Genomic DNA, 24,744 nt, shown 5'->3' with positions numbered 1-24,744 from the left:
TGATAGCATCTTCTCTCCTGTGGTGTCTTCCATTGTCTCATCACTGCCAAACTAGGTTATCACCAGCTACAACACTGAGGAATTCTTCTTAAATGAGATTCACAGCTGAGGGCATGGATGTTATTTGTCTAGGTTGCTCATTTCCTTTTTGATTTATCAATTTCTTTTGATGCAGTCATGTATATTCACCTGCCATAACAACCCATTACTTTACAGAAGGAATCTTTTTCTCAAAAGGAGGAAATAAATACCACTTTTCCAAATCTGGCATACAAGAACTTCAGGAGGTAAAGGAAAGTTTGAAGCATGCACAGCACCAGTTCACAGCCCAGTTATGATTTGTATTCAGTTATCTGTTTAGAAATGGCAATGTGTTTTTATTTGCACAGATCTGTCTAGTCTTTTACATAAATAATATGAACAGATGCCATTTTGCTTAATAATATATAAAGGTTTGTTTCACAGCAATATGGTGATGAGACAATATATTGGTACTTCAGGATTTGACTAAAAATAGAAAATCTCTGTTCACTCTTTTATTCTTTTGGGTAAAAGTATTGATTTTTCTCCAAGTGTCTTGAAAAACAAAAAAGTCATTTCAAGTACCCCTTTGGTCAGGTGACTGGACTGACTGTCCATGCAGTGAGTATGACAATTCTGGGAAGCACAGGTCTTGCTGCACACATGTTGTACAGTGCATGCATGCACTTCTGCCTGCTGTCAGCCAGGGTCTGGACAACACACGCACGAGAGGGTGACTGATTTTCTGCCAGTAGACCAGTTCATGAAGTTACTTTGATGTTCTTGCTTGTGTATTCCTTGGGGGAGAATTGATTGTTTCTTGTGTGTTGTGATGACAGCTTGATTTCAGCCATCACTTTTCTTGAGTACAGTCACAGTTAACCCTATCCTGGGACAGTTTAACGCTGTCCCAGTGGTGGTGGAGATGAAGAAAAATTTTCATCTCTGGAAGAGTTAGCCATCCTGCAGCTTGCTCCTGAGAAGTTCTGAGAAGTCTTAAGGATGTACTATGGTTCTGGTGAATTCTGGTGCTGGCAGGCAGCATGTGACCTGTGAGATATTAATATTTCCATTATAAATTTCTAGTTTGCCATCATTTTTTCCTTTTGTTATGAAATATGAACTGAAAATCTGTGTTTAGAGACTCTTCATGATGAACTGAGATATTATGCCCTTGTTGATGTAGGAACAGTACAGTGAGTGGTCACCTCTTGGTAGTTCTTTGGCTCTCTTAGGACTTGCATGGGTGACCAAGAATAAACAAATTTAATGAGGAAGATAGTGCTAGGTAGTGCATTAGTTAATGTGAATGGTGGTGGGTTTTTTTCTGTCTTTATTTCAGGGAGGACTATGAGTGTTCCCTTGAGATTGTTGTGTATCTTGCTCTCATAAGCTTAAACCTAAGGATGAAAACCTGAATGAATTTTTCGTAAGAGTTTTCACAAATATCTGTGTCCTGGCAGAAATTCATATTCCCTTTGTGTATAGCCTTGCATTTTCATAAAATATTTTATGGTATGCTGTCACAATTTAGTGATGGGTCTTCCCAAGGCGCAACAGCTGATCTGAGTTGTTGATTAGTGATGCACGTACAGTGTATATTCTATATTCTCAGTGTATGCAGTCATTGCAGTTTATGGTTGCTGAGCAATTCCAGAAATGGTATCTTGTGAGAATCCTGTTCAGATGCTGATTTTAGTTTGCAAGTTATTCCTTGCTTTTATTTGATAGGCAGTTCTTGATACGAAGAAAAGGTATAAGAAAAAATGACACCATTGAGGAATCCTCACAAGTCTAGAATTAAAAAAAACTGTCTGGAGAGCTTGTTTTGTCTTTGCCTGCAATACACTTTGTTCTGAAAATCAGCAACAGTAATTTATTTTTTGAGCTAACTTGAAAGGAAAACTTTGTTTGGTGTAGACCTATCTCAGTTAACATATTATGGTACCCCAAGGATTGTCAAGGTTATTATAGGCTGTTACTGAGTTAGAGGTATGTAAAGCAGGACAACATACTGCAGTATATATTGTAGATTTACAGAATTCATTTTAATTGTATGACAGTCCAGTTCTTATAATTGGAAAAAATAGATTTAGCATGTGACAAATTTCTTGACTCCTGGTTGAATTTTGTAATTGAATTCTCTGATGCTGTTTTTTATCAGCATTGTTGCTTAAAAGGGGCAGGGTAAAGGTCTATTTGGTTTTCTTCCTCATCATCACACACAAAATAATTTTGGAGGTTCACTTCTTTTCTGTTCTGTCTGATGCAATATGACAATTGAAAAGACAGAGGAGTTCCACTTTCTGCAATGTTAAGGGAGTAATACAAATTACACCTGCAGTTTAACTTTGAAAATACAATGAGGAATAAGTTCTCTAAATTTGGTAAGTTTAAAGAAAATGGTGATGATTGCTCTTGAACTATTTGAGCGTTTCTCTTCAAAATTGTGCATTGTGATCTCTGGAGATGGCAAGCTAATCCGAGCAAGTGGAGTTTTAATCTTCCTTCTGTATACCATTGTGTAAGTGCTCCCCAATGTAATGTTAAGATACACAAATTGAGACATAGTTACAATATTTGTATATAAAGAGTCTTGCAAACATTATTTAAAATGGATGTAATATCAAATGTGAAGTTTGGGGGACAGATTATTGTCATATGTGTTTGTTTCTCAAATCTCTCTTCCTTGGATTGGAGCTGAGCATTCACCCTGTTCAAATATGGATGTGGCAGGTGTTATTTACAGCAGTGTGTCTGAAGCCAAAACATAGGAATTCTTAACAGTTCAGCTTTGTAAATTTAAACTCCATGTTACAATTTTTTAAGATCCATCTCTTCAGTTAAACTTTTTTCTATGGTGTAACTACAATTTACTGTCACTGTTCTCACCCAGTTCATTATATTGATACACACTCACTGAAGCTATTAGAACCCAATTGAAAGTACTACTTTACATATAACTATGAAATGTCTTTAAGTACTTACTGCATTTTTTTTAGTAACCTATGAAAGCAGACTTCAAAGTTGGTTCCCAGGCTCATTTATAATAGGATGTGTAGAGGCTTAGTATATTTACCTAAGCTGCTGCCTTAATACAGATTCTGCCACATTAATGGTGCTGCCTCTGTTCTTTACATTCTACATCAAGTGACTGAAGAAAACTTAGTTTTGAATTGATAAATTAATTGATTTCTACAAAATATCTAAAAATTTTATGTAGGTGTTTTATGTACATGACTATGAAAAAATATTAATTTGTTTACCAGGGTGCTTTTTGAAACTTCTGGCTGTATACATGGCTGAGGTGGTACTTTTCTTAAAAATCAGTAATGCAGTCCAGGCTACTTCACATTGGTGTTAACCTAAGACCAATTTATACAGAGAAGTTGATAAAATTACGGGAGCAGCATAATTGGATGTGGTTAGTCTTGTATGACATCTGATTCCAGATGGCTGTAAGACTGAGTGTGGTAGAAGAATTCTAAATTGTACTGCACTACAGCTCTAATGGCCTACAACTATTTCTGCAGTTCTCTTCTAAACTAGTCCAGATCCACATTTAGATCCTGGGGATTACACACACATTTAGATAAAAGTGTTAAAGAACATTATGACCCCTTGAGGTGTCAACTGCCTCCTCTTTGAAATAGTGTTTCCCTCTTCAGATCCCTACTCATAATGGCTGCTTGTCAACAAGCTTCAAAGTTTTAAATCTAATTTCTCTATTTTTTCAAATTGTTGATTTTAATTTCTTGGAAAAGCCACTTATTCTTCATTGTTCACATGAACACTAGATTTTTCTTTGACCTTTAAATTCTCCATGCATTTTCTTGTCACGTCATATTTACTGACTGTGGTTATTGTATCTCGTGCCATTATTGAACCTTAAATCCTAATTAGACAGTGTCTCAAAACTGTATGTTCCTGTGATCCTAAGGTAGACAAGATTGGCAGATAAAACTTAATTTTATGAGGAGAAATTTTTATGTATAATATTTTTGTCTTCCTAGAAACAATAAACAGTTGCACTAAAACTGAAATCAGAACAGAAATCGGCATGCTAGTAAATAATCTGTATTTAGTATCCTTTTTTCTGCCACTTCAAACTGTATGTTGTTTAGTAAGTGATTTCTTTTCTCATTTTTAATACCTTTGAAAATCTTCCCTTGGAAAGGCTCATGTGTTGTTGCTTAGCTCTACAGCATCGTCTGCTTGGTATGCATTTCACCTTCTGAATAATAAGGTGAATTTTAGGAGTTTCCCATTCGTTAATGATCACTGAGGAACAAAGCAGAAACAGAAGGAAAATGAAACATAGGAAAGTTACTTAGCAAAGATTATGCTTTTTATTCTTTTTATGCATTTTCCTGTGAAGATGTCAGTGCTTAATCCCTACCCAGTAGGATGTTACCAGAGGTGGTGTGTTCTGGTGAGAGCAAAAAGTGATTTTTTTTGTTTGTTTTTGTTTTATCTTCAGTGAGAAATTTCAAAAAAATTTGTAGATACTTTTTATGAAGTCAGAGAGTATTTTGTTTCTTAGTACATACTGATGTGAAAAGGGCTATTTTATCATGGTTGGTTCTTTCTGGTTGTAGTCTCTGAGAGTGTGGAAAGAGACAAAGGGTATAAGCTTGCTATTTCCACACTGACTCCCTGCTCATATTTTGGTATATACTTCATGACTGAACATAATCTCACTACTTGAACTTTTGTACTGTAGGTATAATATGACTTCCAATTAAATCTATTTGAGAAACTGCACAGTGTTATTTTAGATGAAAGCAGAATTAACACCCTTGTTTTAATGGTTAGGTAGTTTGTAGCAACCAAAGTTATGAACTTCGGGAATGAGATACAAACCATGCATGTAAGATTTTGTTTCTCTTACTTCTTCTCTCCTTTTTTTTTCTGTAGCATTGGGGGTGTAGATTGCTTTATTTATTCCACTTCTTTGCTGCTTTTGGGGAAACTGTTTTGGGCTATATTTAGTCTGAGAAGTCAATGACCAGTTGTCTCAAATACTACTGAACAGATGGAAGAATTATATCCAGAGACCAATTCTAAGACGACTGATAAAGGAGCTCTGCTAGGTTTGCTTTGTTTTATACTTAATTTCTTCTTTGTGTGCATGTGTAAAATAGTTTTGTTCCCTATGCGGGGAAAAAATGCACTCAAGGTTAAAATAAAGGTTGATGTACAGGAAGATAATTTGGAAAAAAAAATAATTACTGGGAATTCTCTCCTTATCTTTCCTGTCTGTGAAATTGTATGGCTTTATTTCATGTTCATCACAGGACTTGGGATATTTGTAGCAATAATTTACATTTTAAATATTTTGTGGTTGTTTGTATAAGCAGTGTATGCCTGTGCTATTTATGCTCTGTGGTAGAATAGGTGATGTGTTTTGTATGTTAAGGTGATAAGCAAATCAGTTTATATCAGTGTAATCAGACTGTAATACTGTGTGAAGTGCTGGTCCCGTGGATCATCAAACTTGCTATTTTCAGCACTGGTGGTAGAACAATAATATGTATCATCTTTCCTGAAAAGAGATGTTGCTGCTTCTGTTCTGAAAATACCCTCACTGAAAATTCTGAAGTTGCTGTGCTTAAAACCTTCATCCTGAAAGTACAATCAAAGCTTAATTTGGGCATGGAGTGTTCATGGCTATAGCATCCAGTGTGAGCTATCTGTATGTTGCACAGTGATGATACATTTTGTTTTTCTTGTCTGCTAGCTTATTTTGTATGTATGAAAAGGATGTTAAATAAGGAACTCATTATTTTATGTCCAGTCACTGTGCAGTAGAGGTTTTAAAATACTTACAAATAGATTGTTGTAGGTCGAAGTGTCATAAAGCTTTGAAAATGCAGACATTTTCTGCCTTGTGTTATCTAAAAGAGTCTTATAAGATGACACCCTCTGTGTAGATTTGTTCCTTCATGTCTAAATAGAAATAGTTTGCTCATATAGTTATATATATGTGTGTGTTTTCTCAAAAGAGACTCTAAAATAGCTTTTTTTTTCCCCCTTCCTTAACAGAAATCTGGTTAAGAAGTACTGTCCTAAACGTTCGACCAAAGATGAGGAACCCAGGTAAAAATGTGCATTTCAAGTTCTATGTCTAGGAAATGAGGACTACCATTTACTCTTATCTTTTTATGGATTTTTTTTTCTGTAGAAAGCAAAAGAATTCTGCTTGGCTTCTTACACCTCCACTGTAATTCTTAAGCATGAAACCTGAGTTTGCTTATTAGTATTTAGCAAGAACAGTTCTTAGATGGTTGACTTGCTTTGACTCTGGATACAAAATTAGTGAATGTCAAACTGTGGAGGAGCAATTTGTGCTAAACAGCTTTATGACTATCAAAGAGATGCTTATTTTACTGTCCATGTCCATAGCCATTTTAAAATTTACTTAGAAAAACACAATGTTTTTATTTCCTTAGGAATAATTCTTATGAAGGAAAGGAAGTGGGCAAGTTTCAGTATGCAGCCATAGCACGTGCTGAGCACATTGTGCCTGAGAATTCACACTAGGATTTCCTCTAGCTGGTTCAACCATTTAAAGATCCTGGAGAGCGGGGAATGGGATTTCTAGCACTAGGGTAGCATTTGAATTCCCCCGAGCCAAGCCAATGGAGATGGCAGTATTCCACAGTTAAAGAAGAGAAAGATGTATTTTTTAATGTGGTGCCTGTTTTTTTTTTTCTTTCCTCCCTTCCACACACACTTTCTACCCTTTGCCCCTCCTCTTCCCCCCTTTTTAGTGCCAGCCATAGTGGCACCACCACCAAGAGGTGGGCAGGCAAACAGGCAGCTGTCTCCAGAGCTGATAGCAAACCTGTTGTGTAGATCATCCATCGGGATGCATATGAGTGGTATGATTGGCATGTTCCACCCTCAAGACTACCAAGCACATCATCTCTGCAGCAAGTTCAGCCTCCAAGCCTAGGGACGTATGTATCCATTCCCAGGCACAGGCCTCTCAGTTGGCAGCTTAGGAGATACCTCTATACTTCAGGGCTTTCCAGGTAGTATTACTCTTCTTACTTTTCCATCCACAAAAATCCGTGTTCTTATAAAATGTGTTTGAAGAGACGTGCAGTACGTGCTAGGCCTAATGTAGGCTTTCCCAACTTGTATTTCTGCTATAATCCAATTAGCATTAATATAAGGAATATTGTAAAAATATGTGTGAATTTGTGTTTATTTAACCAGGAATACAGTTAATACCAAAATGAAGTCCAATTAAAAACCTGTCTCATTTTTTGTATGTGTTTGTTTGTGTGTGTGTGCTTCCTGTCAGGTTTACTTCGTGTATTGCCTTTTTTAACATCCTTAACGAGTTAAATGACTATGCAGGACAACGTGAAGTAGTTGCAGAAGAAATGGGGCACAGAGTATACGGAGAATTGATGAGATATTCTCATGATCTAAAAACTGAGAGAAAAATGGTAATTTCTATGTTTTGATTTGATAATAGGTGACAAAAATGGATTTGTCTTTTAATGATTTGTTGTATTTGTTTAGCCAGTGTAATGAAATTGGCACTAAATGGCTTTGTGGTACATTTATGAAACATATTTAAAGTTACTCTGGTTTTTTGTGTACTGATTTACTACAGTTATTAAACCTAAAAGTTGAGATCTTGGTAGATAGTACTAGTATCTACCAAAGTGCTTAACTTTCTTGCTTGTGTGATTGTAGTCTGTCATACTGCTCATATGATTAGTAATCTTCCAAAGAGTACTTGTAACTTGTTGGAGATCCTGCACATCATGGTGTGTCAACTAGAGAAGGGACTAACTAATAGTGGCAGTATTAAAAAGATACGTAAATGAAACTTATTTGTGGTGTTTTTAGCATCTTCAGGAAGGGCGAAAGGCTCAGCAGTATCTGGACATGTGCTGGAAACAGATGGATAATGTGAGTTTTTGGGTTTTCTATCGAACTTAATAATATACAATCTGTTGACATCTTGCTTAGACATCAATGTTTAGTTGTGCTACTGAAAGTCCAAATCACATGTAGTGACATCCAAAATACTTTTCAATGTATGTATAGTTCCCTGTTAAAAAAAATTCTCCTGTAAACATCTTTTATGAGTATGTTTGAGTGAAGCCTTGGCTTTTATCTGGCATAAAGGAACACGTTTTTAACATGAGTACAGACTTCTTTGGTTGCTTCTTGTTTATAGAGTACTTAATAATGACCATTTATTTATATGAAGATGAAGTCTTTGGTCACTGTGTTTGATTTGAGTTTGAAGGCTTGTTACATGAGGTCTACTCAATACCACTGTAGATGTTCATACTTCCAGGAGGCAGAATTACTTTTTAACAGAGAAGTACAGAAGTTAATTTCTTTAGAACAGATAATAAGCTCCTTTTTCTTGAGTGATATGCTTATAATGATTAGAAAATATAAAATTTAACCAGGTGTGTTCAAATGCATTTTGATATCCTGGCTTTGTGTCTTCGAAATCTATTCTTTGATCCAGATTACTGTGAAGCAATACCAGAGAGGTGAATATTTGTTTTTTTCTGGACCTACATAAGCAATGTCTTGCTCCAGTGTCATGTCAAAGAATTTAATTCATGGTCAGAGGATCAGAGTGGAAGCAGATGCAGTCGTTTTAGATGCTGTCACCCTCACTAAGTTCATTCCCAGAGTTCACCTCAAACAACCAGTTGTGTTGCATACACTGTATTTACTAGAGTGCAAAGCCAGTATTTTCAAGAGACACATTAACCTCAATTGCTTGATTTCAATATGAAGCAGGAGAGCAGTGCTTACTCAGTCTCTGTTGCCAGTTTATCTCTAGAGGTACTAACTTCTTGAGCTTCAGCAGGTTTTCCTACAGCAGTTGTCTTGACAGCAGCCAGACACATTGGAATGTCGAGTACACTGAATACTGGTGTGTGTCTGAGTGTGTGTGTGTGTCTGAGTGTGTGTGTGTGTCTGAGTGTGTGTGTGTGTCTGAGTGTGTGTGTGTCTGAGTGTGTGTCTGTGTGTACACTGTGCTGCTTACAGCTACACCACTTGATGTGAATGTCCATGATAATGGATGCTTATGCTGAGATCTTGTAGTGCAGATAAATCTTTCAGACTACCTTAAAACAATTTAGTTGAATTTATTCAATTACAATTGACCACTGGTGGAGGGTCCTTGAAAATTTTTCTTGTACAGGTTTACGTTCTTACCCCTTACTTTTACTTAGGTTATTGAAGTCAGGCTAGAAGTCTGTTTGTAATTAACTGTGGATCTTTATAATAGGCAATTTTGTATCCTAATTTTCTGATATTTCATAGAATAATTATAGTTGTTTCCCTGCTGGTACTTCCAAGAAAAAAGTTACAGATAGAAAAACTTTTGAGACTTGGTTGCTGTGACAGTAGTGATTTTACTTCTGGGTACTTAGTGAATCTAATGTGTTTTAATGGAAGCTTTGATATTTGGAATTCATAATTACTGTACAAAACCAAGAGGGGATACTGGCTGTTGAATCAGTAAGTTTGTGGCTTTTGTAGAGTAAAAAGAAATTTGAGAGAGAATGCAGAGAGGCAGAGAAGGCACAGCAAAGCTATGAAAGACTGGACAATGATACTAATGCGACAAAGGCTGATGTTGAGAAGGTAAGAGTGGTGCCACTTATTTCTTTACTCTTGAAGATATATTTTATTTGCATGTTTACCCTCAGTACTGGAACAAAATAAAAATGGGAATAAAAGTGTGTGTAAATTATACTTTCTTATTATGTGCAAAATCAAAGTTACAGTAAAATTTAAGACAGTAAAGAGTCTGGAGATCATGCTGTTGCCTTAAACAGGCAAGCTTACTGGTATTTGGTGTCTTTCATTGTATATGTTCAGTCACTTCTCTGTTTTTTAGGTTATGCGTTTAAGTGACAGTGCTAAAGGAACTAAAATTATCTTTGCACTCTGTATATTATAGAATCACAGAATTGTTCTGGTTGGAAAAGACCTTTATGATCACTGAGTCCAACCATTAACCTAACTTCAGCAAAGCCAATGCTAAACCATGTTCCTAAGCACCACATTTACATGTTTTTTAAATATCTGCAGGGATGCTGGAGATACTACCTTCCAGGGCAGCCTATTCCAGTGTTAAATTACCCTTTCAGTGAAGAAGTTTCTTCTAATACCCAGCCTAAACTTTCCCTGGCTGAAATCCAGACCTTTTTCTCTTGTCCTGTTGCTTTTTAGGAAAAATTAGGCCTGTAGGCTCTCAGTATATACAGAGTCTTATGTTCTTTATATTTCAATTCTAAGGATGTCAGTTCTGATGATTTGTGAAGAGTGTTTTTATGTAGTTGGTAAAATAAATTTTAAAAAATGCTTTATGTTATTTAAAAGCACAAGACATGTTTGAACTGATAACACTTTCCTGCTAGGCTAAGCAACAGTTAAACCTGCGCACCCATATGGCTGATGAAAACAAAAATGAATATGCTGCACAACTACAGAATTTTAATGGGGAACAGCACAAACACTACTACATTGTCATTCCTCAGATTTATAAGGTAAAATAATTAACAGAGAAAGTATGCCTGATATTCTTTTAAGGAAGAAATAGGTTTTTTAATTTAATACTATTTTCATATTGGTGGATACTTCTATCAATAAATTAGCATAAACTTGGTACAACCTGTGTTTTGTCATGAGACTGCTGACAGTATTTATGCTTAGACTTCTATTGAAAATATTCTGTTGCATTCTCCAGGAAGATTTTATGGACTTTTAAGCTTTTCTGAAGAGGTATGGCAAAATAAACAATTAAGACATCTGGATGAGAGTAGACATATAAAACAATCATTCTAATCAGGTTTTATCAATTGTTATCTTGGTATTTGTGTGCATGAATGTTTTGAGTCTGGGAAAGATGAAGAAAAGCATACAGCTAATAGTGACCAGTTGGCTTAATGTATCTCCTGTACAGATAGACAGTGGGTGTGGAGATTGAATTATTTTGCCTTGTGGTGTGTGTGTGTGTCCTAGCTGGTCATTGCTTCATCAGTATTACCAGTGATCCACAGGACTCTATATTAATAAAATAAGTTTAAGGTCAAATTAGAGCCATACTTTGCATCTAAAAAAGGGATTTCTCTAGGGCTTCATGTAACTACTAAAAACTTCTTTTAAGATGCTTTCAAAACCAGAAGGACTTTGCAAATCAAGTAAAGTATTTGGGGGGCATTAGGTAAGGGGGAGTTCAGAAGTGCATTGGCATTGGATGTTCAGCCATTTGGGAGAATACTGTGACTGTAGAAACTGATTGTGAGACACAGACTGAGGAAATGTAAAGTAAAAATGCTGACTTTTGGAGCTGTGCCAACTTAAGAATGCTTCGATGTTTTCCAGAAGCACAAGGGAGTTCATACTTTTAAACTTCTATAGTAGAAGGTCTAGGATTCAAAGGAGAAAATTGCCTTGGCTTATTAGAATTTTTTCTAATATTTTATCTGTAAAGCAGCTCTACAGTACATCTGACACCAGCACACTGGTGGAGGAATTTCAGTCAGCTCCCAGAAGAAACAGTTCAATCATCTTTGTAGCATGGATCAGAGTTTTAGTTTATTGCCTTTATTTCTCTAGGGTGAAAATGTGTTATCATTTTAAGATATTGCCTGTGTTTTTTGAACACAGTAAGAGCAGTTCAGTAGGAGCAGAAAGGTTTAGTCCTGCTTTCTTTGGGGACTACATTTTTATTATTTCAAGTGTTTGGTAACATTCTCTGGGAAGACATAGGGAGAGGGATTTAGCATGACTAGGTTTTTGCTTTATTTCAGGGAGATGAAGCTGGATACTGTTTGAGACATCTCCCTTTGTTAGAGTAGATACAGAGAAGATGCAGCTTCTTATGCCATTTTTTAATAACCTCTTGAAGTTTGTAGTGCTGCTTTTTGATTTCTTTTGGTTTTGTTTCCACCTTCAACTAAGTGAAAGGTCCAGAGCTATTATCTTAATAGTGTTAATCTTTAATTTATTCTTTTTCTTGTCTTCCAGTAGATTTTTATTAAAAATCTTATGTAATGGTATTCTTTATTTTTTATCACAGTTCTGAAGGAAATATAATTTAATATTTCTTTTTTTTCCTAATTTTATTAAGCATTGGTATTTATTGGTAAGTATACAAATAAAAGATAGAAATATCACCAGACAGAAATTATTTGGAAGTAGGAGAGGAAGCAGATGTATAAATTCTAGTAGAATTCTATAGTAGAATTTCTTTACTGTAGTTTTCATTTTTGCATGAAACAAATATTTTAAACTAAATATGTGGCTGTAGACACTGTATACATACTTTAAAAAAAATTAAGGAAAAGAAGTGCAGTACTTAATTTTTAAAAATCAAAGGGTATCAGCACATACTGTTCTAGGCATGTTAAGTCTATGTCTGAAAGGACTTGATTTTTTTACTTAATTAGGCTCTGTTTTGTTAATAAAATACAAATACTGGGAAAGCCCAGCATTTCTGTCCTATGCTATGTTGACCACAGTAACTGCATGTACCAAGACTGGGGAAAAAATCTGCAAATAAAAGCTTTATTTTATCTTGCTTTGTATTTGCAGCAACTTCAAGAAATGGATGAAAGAAGAACCATCAAACTGAGTGAATGTTACAAAGGCTTTGCTGACTCTGAACGCAAGGTTATTCCCATTATCTCTAAATGTTTAGAGGGGATGATCCTTGCAGCAAAATCTGTTGATGAACATAGGGTAAGTAGAATTGAGCAACTTGTTAAATGTGTATGATCAGTTTCACTGATACGGAAGCTATGGAGAGGGGAAAGACAGATAAAGCTGTATGTTTATCTTTCTGATGTCAAATGTTTGCTTGAAAAGTGTTGTGAGTCCAGTTTAAGCCTAACCGGTCACTTCCACTTTCATTTTCTATTCTCCTCCTTTTTTATTGCTTTCTTGTGATCTGAAGACCTTTGACACTTTCTTACTGTATGTGTTGGACACATTGTTTTGGTTATCCTGAACCCTCCTAGATTATCAAAAAGGTTGGTATTCTCCATTGTGTAGCAGTAAATGTTACAAATGGTGTTCAGTTAAAGTATTGTTCTCTGGTCCTCTTTGACTGCAGTTACTGGTACTTCTGCTTGCTCCTTCTTCCCTATGATTCATTAATGCGTCTTGTTTTTTGGCATTACCTTCATTTCAGTGCTAATGTTGAAGGTTTAGAAGGGGTGGGAGTAATAGTTTGCCCTTCTTTTTAATAGTAATAGTTTGCTGGATTCAAGATGGGGAGGGCATTCTTTGATTTACACTCATGGTAACAGTGCTGATAAGCAAGCACATAAATTATCTTCACTTGAGAGGCATTTTGACCCTTCTCTCACTTTCCCATTGCCACAGCTCTGATGAAGGGAAAACGTTGTCTCCAGGTTCTTCTTGTGTCAGTTCTTGATGGTTTTGCTTTTTAAACTCCTTAATATCCTCTTTTTAGGACTCTCAGCTAGTCATAGATTGCTTCAAATCTGGTTTTGAACCTCCTGGAGATTTTCCATTTGAAGATTACAGTCAGAATATTTACAGAACTATCTCTGATGGAACTATCAGTACACCAAAGCAAGAAGGAATGAGAATTGATTCAAAAACTACAGTGGGCAAGGCTAAAGGAAAGCTGTGGCTGTTTGGAAAGAAACCAAAGGTAACAATTAAGAAATTACTATTTAGAAAACTATAATGTGAAAATCTAGAGTGCATGGAAGCAGCAATTAATTTATTTTAAATTAACCTTCATTTTGCCTGCCACTCTTTTTAAAGAATGTGTAGGGAGATCTGAAGGTTTGGGTAGTGTTGGATATTTAAAAATCAAATTCTCACCAGGGAAAGTTTTCTACTTCTATTGCTTTGTGCCTGGGAGTGTTTTGAATAGTTATTTGATAAAAGTAGCTTCCTGTTTCTGCCACATTTCTAAGTTTCCATAGCGACTTTCTGGAATTGCATAGAAAAGGTGTTAAGGGGAGGGAAGTAAAGCTTTTGAATTGGGCAGTTTTCAGACTTCTTTTTATACTACTAAAAGCAGGTCTTGCAGATGTTTATATGTAGAAGTGTTGCATAGGTTATTGTACCTGTGGCTAGTTTTGAAAACTTCTGAGGTTTGGCTGATAACATTTACGTTTCATTAAAGAAAAATATTAAAGCTCATTGATAAAACATACAGGTGAATGCCCAAAAGAACTATTAATACAAAACATAAAAATATTCCTATGCTCAAGAAAAAATAGCAGAGAAACTGTTCCTTTCTTGTGTTATTACATGAGATTCAATTAACACTTTTTGTGCAAGGTGCACTCATTGATCAACAAAAAGATTATCAGTACATGTAGTAGTTATGTAAATGATTAATGAAGCATATGCATATTTAAATTTTATGCTTGGTCTTTATTTAGTATTGTAGTGTACCAGTGAGTAATTTTGATGGTTCCCACAAATTTCTGGGAGGTTATTGTAATGCTTCAAATCAGTTTCTGCTGTCTATCACAGGAAACTATTCTTAGAGCTTCTTAGTGGTAGGATTTATTTCCTACTTGGTACTATTCCAAGAAAGCAGATCTGTACAGAGAGAAAGTCTAGAACTGATTCTTTATTCCCTCCTCAGTATGTCATGTAACTGCAGCTGTGTGTTAAAATGAATACTCATTGTTTACTTTTCATGCAGTATAATTTATGATTGATGCATTAACATATTTATTGCATTTGGCTGCAGAGGTGGGTGAGATTCTGGCTATTCATAATTAAAGTGTGACAACAAGACATCTTTCCAAGAATTTTGGACAGGGAGGTTATAAAAATCTGCATTGATTTTTGGTCTTGACCTTGGAATTTACTGTAGCTATAAGAAATTCTTTAGTATGATAACAGCTGAAGAAAGCTGGCAGGACTTTCCCTACTCCTTCTTCTCCCCAGTTCATTCACTTCTCATGTAGCATTCCAAGTCAGCTTCACCAGTTCCTCTATGGAATCACAGTACACACACAGGTACATGTTGCATGCATCTCTTCCTTAAGGACCTGAGGGAAATGAAGATTTTCCCTTTATTTCACTCGTTTTGGGGGAAGATGGAGGGGCACACTACAAAGCACCTGGGAGCAAAATACTTGTTAGGAGATATATATTTAGCTCCAGATAATAACCAGTTTAATAAGTTAGCATTAAATTGTAACATATAAAAACATGTTCATTTATTGTAGCTGAGGTGGCCTTGGGCCTCCGTTTAGCTGAAACTGTGGCTGATCTTTCTAGAGAATGCATTTACCTATTTTTGATGTTACCAATGGCGTAAGTCTTTTGGAAAGGGAATGTGTTGTGCATCAGAGCAAACAGTACAAAAAAATAAAATGGGGAAAAAAAGCAGCAGAGGTATGAGAGATAGGAAATGAGAGAAGCAATTTGAAAAAAGGGGAGAAAGTGGAGGAAGTTCTTGTGATGATACTAAGAATACCCCATGCAGCCATTGCGTCAGTCCAGCTTCACTACAGAGATTGAGTGCACTTTCTGGTTAAGTCATTCTGTGTAGCTAATATTTCAGTTTACCTACACATAGCAAAGTGTATCAAAAAGTAGGAAGAAACAGTGAGCAAGAAATGTAGGAGCTTCCAGAATGGCTGTAATGAAAGTTGGGAAGAGCAGAGCTTCCTCTTTTAAGAAAAAAGTAGGCAACTTCGGGATCTTGTTTAGAATCTTGTGGAAGCTTGTTCAATTTAAAGCTTTTTTGAGTAGTTCTTCATTCTTTGCACCAACCTGTAACTCTGAAGATTAATTCATGACAGAAACCTTTTAAAACCCATACAGTTTTAGTGTAAATTTGTCTGGAATGTTACAAGATGTTTCTGTGTTGGATGGAAATTTTATTTTTGTAAGACAGAATTTTCATTTTAAAATCACTTTGAACTTTTGGCTTATTTATTGCTTTCTTTATTTCCACATTAGCCACAATCCCCACCCCTAACCCCTACTAGTTTATACACATGCAGTACTCCTAATGGCTCCCAGTATCCCATATTCTCCATTGAACCAGTGCATTATTGCATGAGTGACATAAAAACAGGGAAGCCCAGAATTCCTTCTTTCAGAAGCCTCAAAAGAGGGGTAAGTTTGATAATAAGTTGAAATGCATGATGGGCTATGAACAGTGTGTTTGTGATGTGGCTTTTTCTAGTGCTTTTCACCCTCATTATAAGGCTTACTTTGTTAGAAGTAACACTTCAGCTGTATATATATGTATGTGTATATATATATACTGTTAGGATACTTTGCTTCATATTATACAGAAGTTACCAACAGGTTGAAGATAATATACATATACTCTATATCAGATTCCAAATACTTGTGCCTAAAAGAAAGGTGTTATAAAGAGGGTGCTCAGCATGTGTTTGATACCTTACTTCATTCTTGTTCACATTCACAAATGTTTTCCTACCATCATGTAACCTATTTTTGCAGTAATTAATCATTGGGTAACCAACCACCACAAAAAAAATCTGATGAATCAAATGTCTTATTTGGTGACTTTCAGTTGAAATGATAGTGGTTGATGATGAGACACTTAACAAGGGAGAAATTTTCTTTCTTTTGTACAACAAATGCTATAGCACATGGTTCTTGCAGATTTTGAAATGCTGATATTTGAAACATTACAATTTTAGTGCATTTTCTGATTAAGAAATTGTTCGTGCTTGTCCAGGGTTCTTTGGGGTAAAATTATTGAAAAATTACAACCAAATGCCACCTTCTGAGATCCAGCAATTCATTAACTAACTTATAGTGGCATATTCTGCAAATAGAATTGGTTTGGGAGACAGTAAAAGGGAAATGTTTAGTGGTTTCCTAGGAATATTTGTAGCACTGGTGGTAACAGGAAAGTGCCACTACATTTATTTCAGTGAACCATAGTCTGTCCAGTTCATGTACACTGTATGATATTTATTTATCCAAATAATGGGATAATTAGAAGCAATTATCATTATATATAATTCATTTAGTTTCTGGTATTTGGAAACAATATTGACTTGCTGTCTCATGCATCAAGAATGTCTGACTACTGTTGACATAATGTGGAGGTGAAAGTATTTGTATTGTGTTGTATTGCAGTAAAGTTCTGATGAGTTACACTTAGAACTTATTTTAAGTCATGTTGTGGCACCTTTGTATCTGTGACTCACAGTTATCTTAGAAATACCCTTTCTACCACCACTGTACTATTTTTTTTCTAATTCTTGTGGCCTTTATGTATGTCTGGAGGATGGTGCATGTTTTTCTATTCTGAGTCACTCATATCATTATTTGTTTTGGTCCTGAAGATAGTACTAATTTAGTACTCACTGAGGAACTAACTGGATTAGGTAATTGTTGAGATGGCACAGGTCTTGATTAGAACTCTTGTGTTAATCAGTAAATATATCAATTTCTAGGTCACAAATCAGCAGCTTGTACTTTAAGTACTTCTAGAACCTCATACTGAAGGCAAAGATTCTAAGAACTACAGAATGCTAATAGAAAACGAGCCATATTTTTATGTAATTTAAAATTTTTTTCAATTAATTGTTCATGTTGCACAACTGGATGAATTTAATATAGAAGAGTATTCCCTAAAATCAGCAAGGATCACTAGTATCCTACAAATCAGAATTAATCCAAATATCCCACAGTAACAAGTAACTGATATCTAAATAAAAGATTTGATTTTTATGTATTGTGAAATGGCTTTGCAAGCATTTTAACAGACGTTACACTAGCCTTTTCATATTGAGTGCCTTTTCAATTTAAATATATACTGAAATTCTAATAATTTTTAAACTCACTGATAAGTCTTACCTTTATAATACATCTTGATTCAATAGTTGCAACTACATGATGCTGTTTTCACATTTTTGTCCCTGGAAAATGATGTCCAAGTGGTACTGACATGCAGGACTGCCAAATGGTATTCAGTTTGCTTCTGCATTCATGAGTTGTCATACACCAGACAGCAAGCATGCTGCATACAGTAAGCACTCAGGGCACTGGCAATCACAAGATCAGACTGCCCTCATTCTGTGCTGTGTGCACTGCATTTTCCTGTCCTTGATGTACACTGAAAGCAGCACAGGAGCTGTAGAACAGGTTACTGAAAAAGTCTTTCAAGTGTAAGCAAGCCTAATTTGCTTTGTTAGTGCTGCTGTTACCTGCTGCTTACTGTCCATGGAAATCTTAACATTTCCAGAGAGTGCTAATGAGGGGTCTTTGCTCAGTCCCACTGGGTACCTAAACAGATGCAATGTCAACAGCAATACATAAACTTCACTTGTTGTCTTGTAGAACTCTTACCAAAGTAGTTTATTCTGTAGCCATTTTAAATCTTCACTTTATTAAGGTTTCTACAGAAGTATTATTTATGAAGGTGCTTTTCTCATGGCTAGAACTGTGTGTGTGTGTGTGTGTGTGTGTGTGTGTGTGAACTGCCTTAACAATTGCTGAGGGTCATAAACGATGAGGGAGATGTGCATCTTCTAAGCTGTTTGGTGTCTTTCTGGAAAGCATTGGCCAAAGTCATTGAAAACATGGTAGATCTTCAAAATGCTGTGAATGCTAAACCTGAGAAACAGCACCTGGCATCTCGTTTTATTTGATTCCTCCACAGATTAAGTCTTTACTTTTTGAATGCCTTTTAATTTTACCTGGATTAAAGCATTTCTAGGACAGCAGCAGTGATCCAAATGCTATTATCTGAGAGTAAAATTTCACACTTCTCATCTTGAAAAAGATCTTTGTTTCTTGCAGTTCTACTGTGATAATAAATCACAGTTGTGTACAAATTAGGTTTGTAAAAGTGATGGCAGTGCTTTGTTAGCTGTAATTAACAAATGATTTGCATATGGCTGACCAGTCCCTCCTCATCATCAACTTCTGATTTTGTGTGCAGTGTTGGCTGTGTGTTTGTTTCTTCTCCTGCAATACAAGTTCCTCAGCATATTACTCAAAATGCTGACACTTCAAAAGTAATTTAATGAATTTGTGTATTGAATTTGGGAAGTTAAACGACACATTGTCACCTAGTAATTTTAAAATCAGTAATTCTTAAAGCAGAAGTGCATTTCTGGTTATTGTAGTTTGCTATTCTTGTGCACATAGTAAAGTGATTTTTTTATAAATTAAAATTTTAATCCTTAAGTAATATTTTAAAGATAAAGTTTTAGGCATTAATAATTTTTGTAACTCAGTATTGCATGTAAATAATTACCCGTTTCTTTCTGTTTTCAAATGAACTGTGCAGTGGTCGGTGAAGATGGTAAGCCTGTGTGCTGATCTCTCTGCTGTACCTCTGCTAATATAGCATGAAAGTGATCTTTGAAAGTGTTCCCATATCAGAACTGCTTTAAGTCAGGTGCTGAAATACATCTTCAGATTTTCTACCCATGTACACTCTTCCTAATCATCCATGCTTAATGTAAGATAATTAGACTTGTGATCGGGTTGCAACTGATTCTGGGATTTTTGAATTTTAGGACTAGTCCCAGCATTCATGAGTTGGTCATGATGAGAATACTTGGTAATTTCTCATTACCAGGGAAATTGTTTTAGCAGCATCAAAGAAGTATATGAAAAAAATTACAAAACTTGTGTAAAGGAGAAACAGTGAATACTGCAAAATGCACTTTTTTGAATTTAACAAGAAAATAGCAGGGAAAGATTATCTTTATGCTTTAGGAATACTAGAAAACTGTTACATGCAATGGAAACCATTCCTTAATCACTGCTGTTGTTTTGCACAGTAAATCAGTAAAATTTCACAAAAATACCTCTGTTCTTCTGATTAATGCTGTAGCATAGTCTGGTTTTAAGTGACATATAAAGAAAACTGATAGAGAGGATGTGAGAGGATGTGATTATCCTTTTATTCCTTTGTAGAGTGTAAAAGCACCTGAAAGGATTGTAATTATTTTTTTTTCCTCCAAAAAGAAACACTCCTGCTTTATTTTGGAAAGATCATATCTTGACTTCCCTCCTTTTATGGTGTCTTGTATTATCTTCTTAAAAAGCAGTAAGATCATGATAGCAAGTGCAAAAGAACCAAGAAACTGAGGAGCAGGAAGATCTTGAGAAGGGGTTTAGAAACTTAGCAGCAGAACTTAAGATTGCTTATGTCAGAATCTCAACAGTCAAGTTTCTGTCACATTTCTTCTGTACAAAAGAAATGTTGTCGAGTTTGGTTTGCCTCCGTGGGGGGGTTACTGCAATGGCAAGTGGGTTTTCTGTGCTAAAAGCAACTTTCCTGGGCATCTAGGACACACAGAATGTAATGTAACTTTCTGTTAGAGTCTGTTCACTGCTGTTAAGAGTTTTCACAGCAAAATTTTTCACTCTCAAGGCCTTCCCTACCATGTATAATCTTGGCACAAATTTGCAGTCAAACCTTTTCAGGCTCTTAAGTTTTTATTCTGAAGTACTTCTTAAAATTTTTTTTTAAAAAGTTTGGCGAGTAGAAGATTTTTTTCCCTCCCTTAAACATTATTTTTTATGATTGAAAAGGTGGCTTGGACTATTTGAGCAAGCTTTGATCCAGACTAACATATTTAAGTAAAAATGTTGATGTTATAATGGCTTTTTATGTGCTCTATGAGTTACTTTTAGATGCTTTTTAAATACCTCCAGGGATGGTGACTTGGCCACCTCCCTGGGCAGCCTGTTGTACTGTAATCTCTCAGTAAAGATTTTCTTCTTAATAGCTAGTCTAAACCTCCCCTGGTGCCACTTCAGGCCATTCACATTCAAGCCATCCACTTCTTTAAGTGCAGTCGATGTAGTAGGAGGTGCATGGCTCAGCTTTTCAGAAAACTGCCAACTGTTACAGAAGGCAGAAAGAACCTTAAATTACTCTGAGCTGGCAGCAAGAACATGCACTTATTCTGTTGTGGTCTTTTATACAGCTGTGGGTCAAGTAGAGTGTTTAAGAAGGTCCATGCTGCTTCCAGTGAACACTGTCTGTGTGTGGATGTCGCTGGCCAGACCTCTGCCTGTTCCTTGGTCAGTGGTGTTTCTGTTTGCAGGGCCCTGCACTGGAGGATTTCAGCCACCTCCCCCCAGAACAAAGACGCAAGAAACTGCAACAGAGAATTGATGAACTTAACAGAGAACTACAGAAGGAAACAGACCAAAAGTGAGTTCCTTTTTTGTTTGTTTTTTGGTTTTGTCATGGTGCTGTGTTTCTGTTGAAGTCTTCTACCTAAGACAAAAGTATTCAGGAGCCAGGAAAGAATGCACTACTCCAGACTATTACAAATCACTTTTTAGTAAATAATTTAATGTATGCAGGTTCTGTTCCCATTCTTTCCTTCTGCTTTACTGTTGTACCTGATTTGATCCTAATGCCGCATAGCAAACACTGGATCTGAAAGCATGCATTTAAAAAGAATGTGTAGGTCAATTGAGCAAGAGAGCTGCAACTTAGTGCATTAAGAGAAGGGTGTTATTAATATTTAGGAAGTGGTGTACTACAAACAATATGGGAAACAGTATTGAGTCTAGATAGAGTCAGAAGTTGGAGTCCATGTGTGCTTGTGCATGACAGAGGAAAGGGGAAGGCAAAGTGCTGGGATGACAGAATGGGAAACTGATTTAGGTGTGGTGTGGGGAGCAGTAGCTCCTTATGTCTGTGCTTAGTATCTCATTCACATAAACATTATTTTAGCTTGAATGAATGAGTACTGATTCATCTTAAAATTTTTATAACTATTTCTGGATTTTGTATGTTTTTAGAGATGCTCTCATAAAGATGAAGGATGTTTATGAAAAGAATCCCCAGATGGGTGATCCAAGCAGTTTACAACCAAAATTAACTGAGACTATGAGCAACATGGACCGTCTTCGGATGGAAATACACAAGAATGAGGTTAGACTAATTCATTGGGGAAATGTATATGAGTGGTAAAATTGTAGTTTGTCCTACAGGTTATAAACACAGCACTTAGAAAAATGACTTAAGAAAGGGCTCCTGATACAATTTTTTTGTGGGGTGGTCATTTTTTAAAGTATGTTCATCCAGCTAGAATAAGGGTGTACATTATTAAAGATGGAAACTGTTGAGAAGAATTTCTTATATTGCTTATTCTGAAATTCATGTGATTAAAAATTATTTCTTGACTTAAGACAAGTATGGAGTAAGCATGAGGGATAGGTTCCTGATTCATGTGAAGTAATTACGAGACTGCACATGTGAATGCAGTCTCTTTGTGGCTATGTACTGACAAGTAAACTGTGTGCAGTTAAGTGCCTTTGTTAAATGGTATTTGTTGGCTTAAAATCAAGGGGTTTTTTGACACCAATATTTGTCTTTTTTCCCCAAGGCATGGCTCTCTGAAGTTGAAGGCAAAGTAGCAGCCAGAAGCGACAGGCGGCACAGCAGTGATATCAACCACCTCGTAACACAGGGCAGAGAGAGGTCACTATTCTGTCTCTACTGATTTTATGTCTTGTGATATAATCAGTGCATCCCTTTGATAGTTAACAGTAGGTGATGGTTTTTACTTATTGTCTGAAAGTTTATGTCCTCGTAAAGGAAAATCTTACTGGTTCTGAATTCTAAAAGTCGCTTCATGTCATTATGGTATCAAAAAAATAGCCTAATGGAAATGCCCAGTCATGAGGCAGCAATGCCTTTTAAAGCTATATTACTCTGTTGCATAAGACTCACCAGTTTTCCATTTTCTGAAGAGAAAGTTCTGTCAAATTTATGTACGTTTATTCAACAGAATTCAGTCCGTGACTTAGATCAGTATTTTCAGAAAATCACCTCCAGCAGTAAGTCCAGGGACTGCTAACAGCCATTCCCAGAGTGATACCCATGGTCTGCTCTCTCTGTGATGTATTCATGTGCTGAGCTGTGGAGCTAAGAACTCTTGAGAGTCCTTACCCTCCACCATTGCATTCTAGCCCTGAAGGGAGTTACACGGATGATGCAAATCAGGAAGTTCGAGGCCCCCCCCAGCAACACCCACATCCCAACGAGTTTGATGATGAGTTTGAAGATGATGACCCCTTACCAGCTATAGGACACTGCAAGGCAATATATCCATTTGATGGTAAAGTTAACAGGGTGCACCATGATTCCTTGACTATAAAGCATCGATTATTTATACAGAAAGACATGTAGAAGATCCAATTTAACTATTAGAGCAACTAATTGCTTATAAGATCAGTGGAAATATTTTATAAACCACTCTAATTCATAAGCAGTATTGTGCTGTTTTAAGATAAATATTAACATGGCTATTGGCAAATATTCAGCTTTACAAATTGGACCAGTTTTTTGTCTGTAAGCCTGTTTGACCATATGTTCTCTTGCATGGATTTTTTTGGTTCTTCCTGTTTATATGTAATCTGGAAAAAGATGACTTGAAATTGAATTGTCTGAACACTGAGACTTCTTTGCCTCTTTGTTTTTCCCAGGTCATAATGAAGGCACTCTAGCAATGAAAGAGGGGGAAATTTTGTACATTATTGAGGAGGACAAAGGAGATGGGTGGACAAGAGCTCGGAGACATAATGGAGAGGAAGGCTATGTGCCAACATCATATATAGATGTAACGCTAGAGAAAAACAGCAAAGGTGCAGTAACCTATATCTAACAGTAAACTGGCAGCTTTCCACTGTACATTCCCCAGGGAAAATAGTAAGTTACACAGGTTCATGGAAAGCATTAGAGTATCAGATGTCAGCAGTGGTCTGTTGTTTGCAATGTGAGTTTGCTTTTGTTTGTTTTACAGATGACCACATTACATTTTGTATCTTACAGTGGTCTGTAATTTTGATCAATATCTCTTGCTTAACTGATCTAGTGCTCCTGCTTTACAAAGCACTAAATACAATTCATCTGTTAAACTGAAAAATACCAGGATTCCTGGTTGTTCTATAGAATAGTTTGGTTTTTATAGAGGACTTAAAAATTACTTAGTTCTAAAGATCTCTAAGATTTACTGTTCCCACTTTTATGACTTAGACTACATGCTTAAAAGAGAGGGCTTTTTCCTCTAATAACTAACTGAACTCAGTTACTGAAAATTATTAATTTCCTTCCTTAGAAAATATTTGGCAGCTTTCACTTCTAAAACAGGAAAATGTTTTCTGATTCCGAAAGCTAAACAAAAAGTACTCAGGAAAAAACATTATAATTAAGAAGGACATAAAGTCCACTGACCTGCCTCTCTGCTTCCTTTTCAGTACCTGTAATGTAGAATGTTGTGTATTGGACACAACTTCATTGTTTTAACTCTAGGTACCATGAACAGAAAAAAAAGAGACCACATGTAATGCTTTTGATGTCTTGCTGAAACATCTGTCAGCTCCTGAAAAAGGAATTATTTTATAGTCTTAATTCATGCCCGTAAGCTAAGTCTTGGAATTAATTTAGTTTAAATTGAAATCAAGGTCTTAAATGTGCTATAATTCCCCTCACTGTTCAATCCTTGAGGACTGGAAACTGTTGCACTACTTGATTTCTAGTAAAAAAAACCCAACAAAGCAAACAACAACAACAACAACAAAACTAATATAAAAACTGTGGCTTGTGTTTCTAATGAGAGCTTGTGGAATTAAGTACAAGGCTGATGTGCAGCCACTGAGAATGGCCCCTTAGAACTGAGCACGCTTCTCGGTCTGCTAAAGGCCTTCAGTAACTTTGTTCTTTTCTTTTTCCTCTTGGACTGC

At 36.0% G+C, this 24,744-nt stretch overlaps 1 protein-coding gene across 3 annotated transcripts in view; it reads left to right on the top strand.

The window, feature by feature from the left end:
• Positions 1-24,744, top strand: part of FNBP1L (formin binding protein 1 like) — a 54,087-nt gene that overhangs the window by 27,128 nt on the left and 2,215 nt on the right. For 2 of the 3 annotated variants that reach the window (XM_030455051.1, XM_030455052.1), the window contains exons 3-14: positions 6,067-6,120; positions 7,334-7,481; positions 7,891-7,953; positions 9,559-9,663; positions 10,443-10,571; positions 12,622-12,768; positions 13,505-13,708; positions 21,090-21,199; positions 21,799-21,931; positions 22,386-22,480; positions 22,972-23,120; positions 23,488-23,646. In XM_030455051.1, coding sequence (XP_030310911.1) covers positions 6,067-6,120; positions 7,334-7,481; positions 7,891-7,953; positions 9,559-9,663; positions 10,443-10,571; positions 12,622-12,768; positions 13,505-13,708; positions 21,090-21,199; positions 21,799-21,931; positions 22,386-22,480; positions 22,972-23,120; positions 23,488-23,646 — 1,496 coding nt within the window. Of the gene's footprint in view, positions 1-6,066; positions 6,121-7,333; positions 7,482-7,890; positions 7,954-9,558; positions 9,664-10,442; positions 10,572-12,621; positions 12,769-13,504; positions 13,709-15,993; positions 16,153-19,315; positions 19,331-21,089; positions 21,200-21,798; positions 21,932-22,385; positions 22,481-22,971; positions 23,121-23,487; positions 24,741-24,744 lie in introns of those variants that run through there. The other variant, XM_030455053.1, reaches the window with a different exon arrangement.

The sequence above is a fragment of the Calypte anna genome, chromosome 8 (assembly GCF_003957555.1).
Source record: "Calypte anna isolate BGI_N300 chromosome 8, bCalAnn1_v1.p, whole genome shotgun sequence".
Lineage (NCBI taxonomy): Eukaryota > Metazoa > Chordata > Aves > Apodiformes > Trochilidae > Calypte > Calypte anna.
Note: the sequence above shows the minus strand (reverse complement) of the source record. Positions and strands in the feature narration are given on the sequence as shown.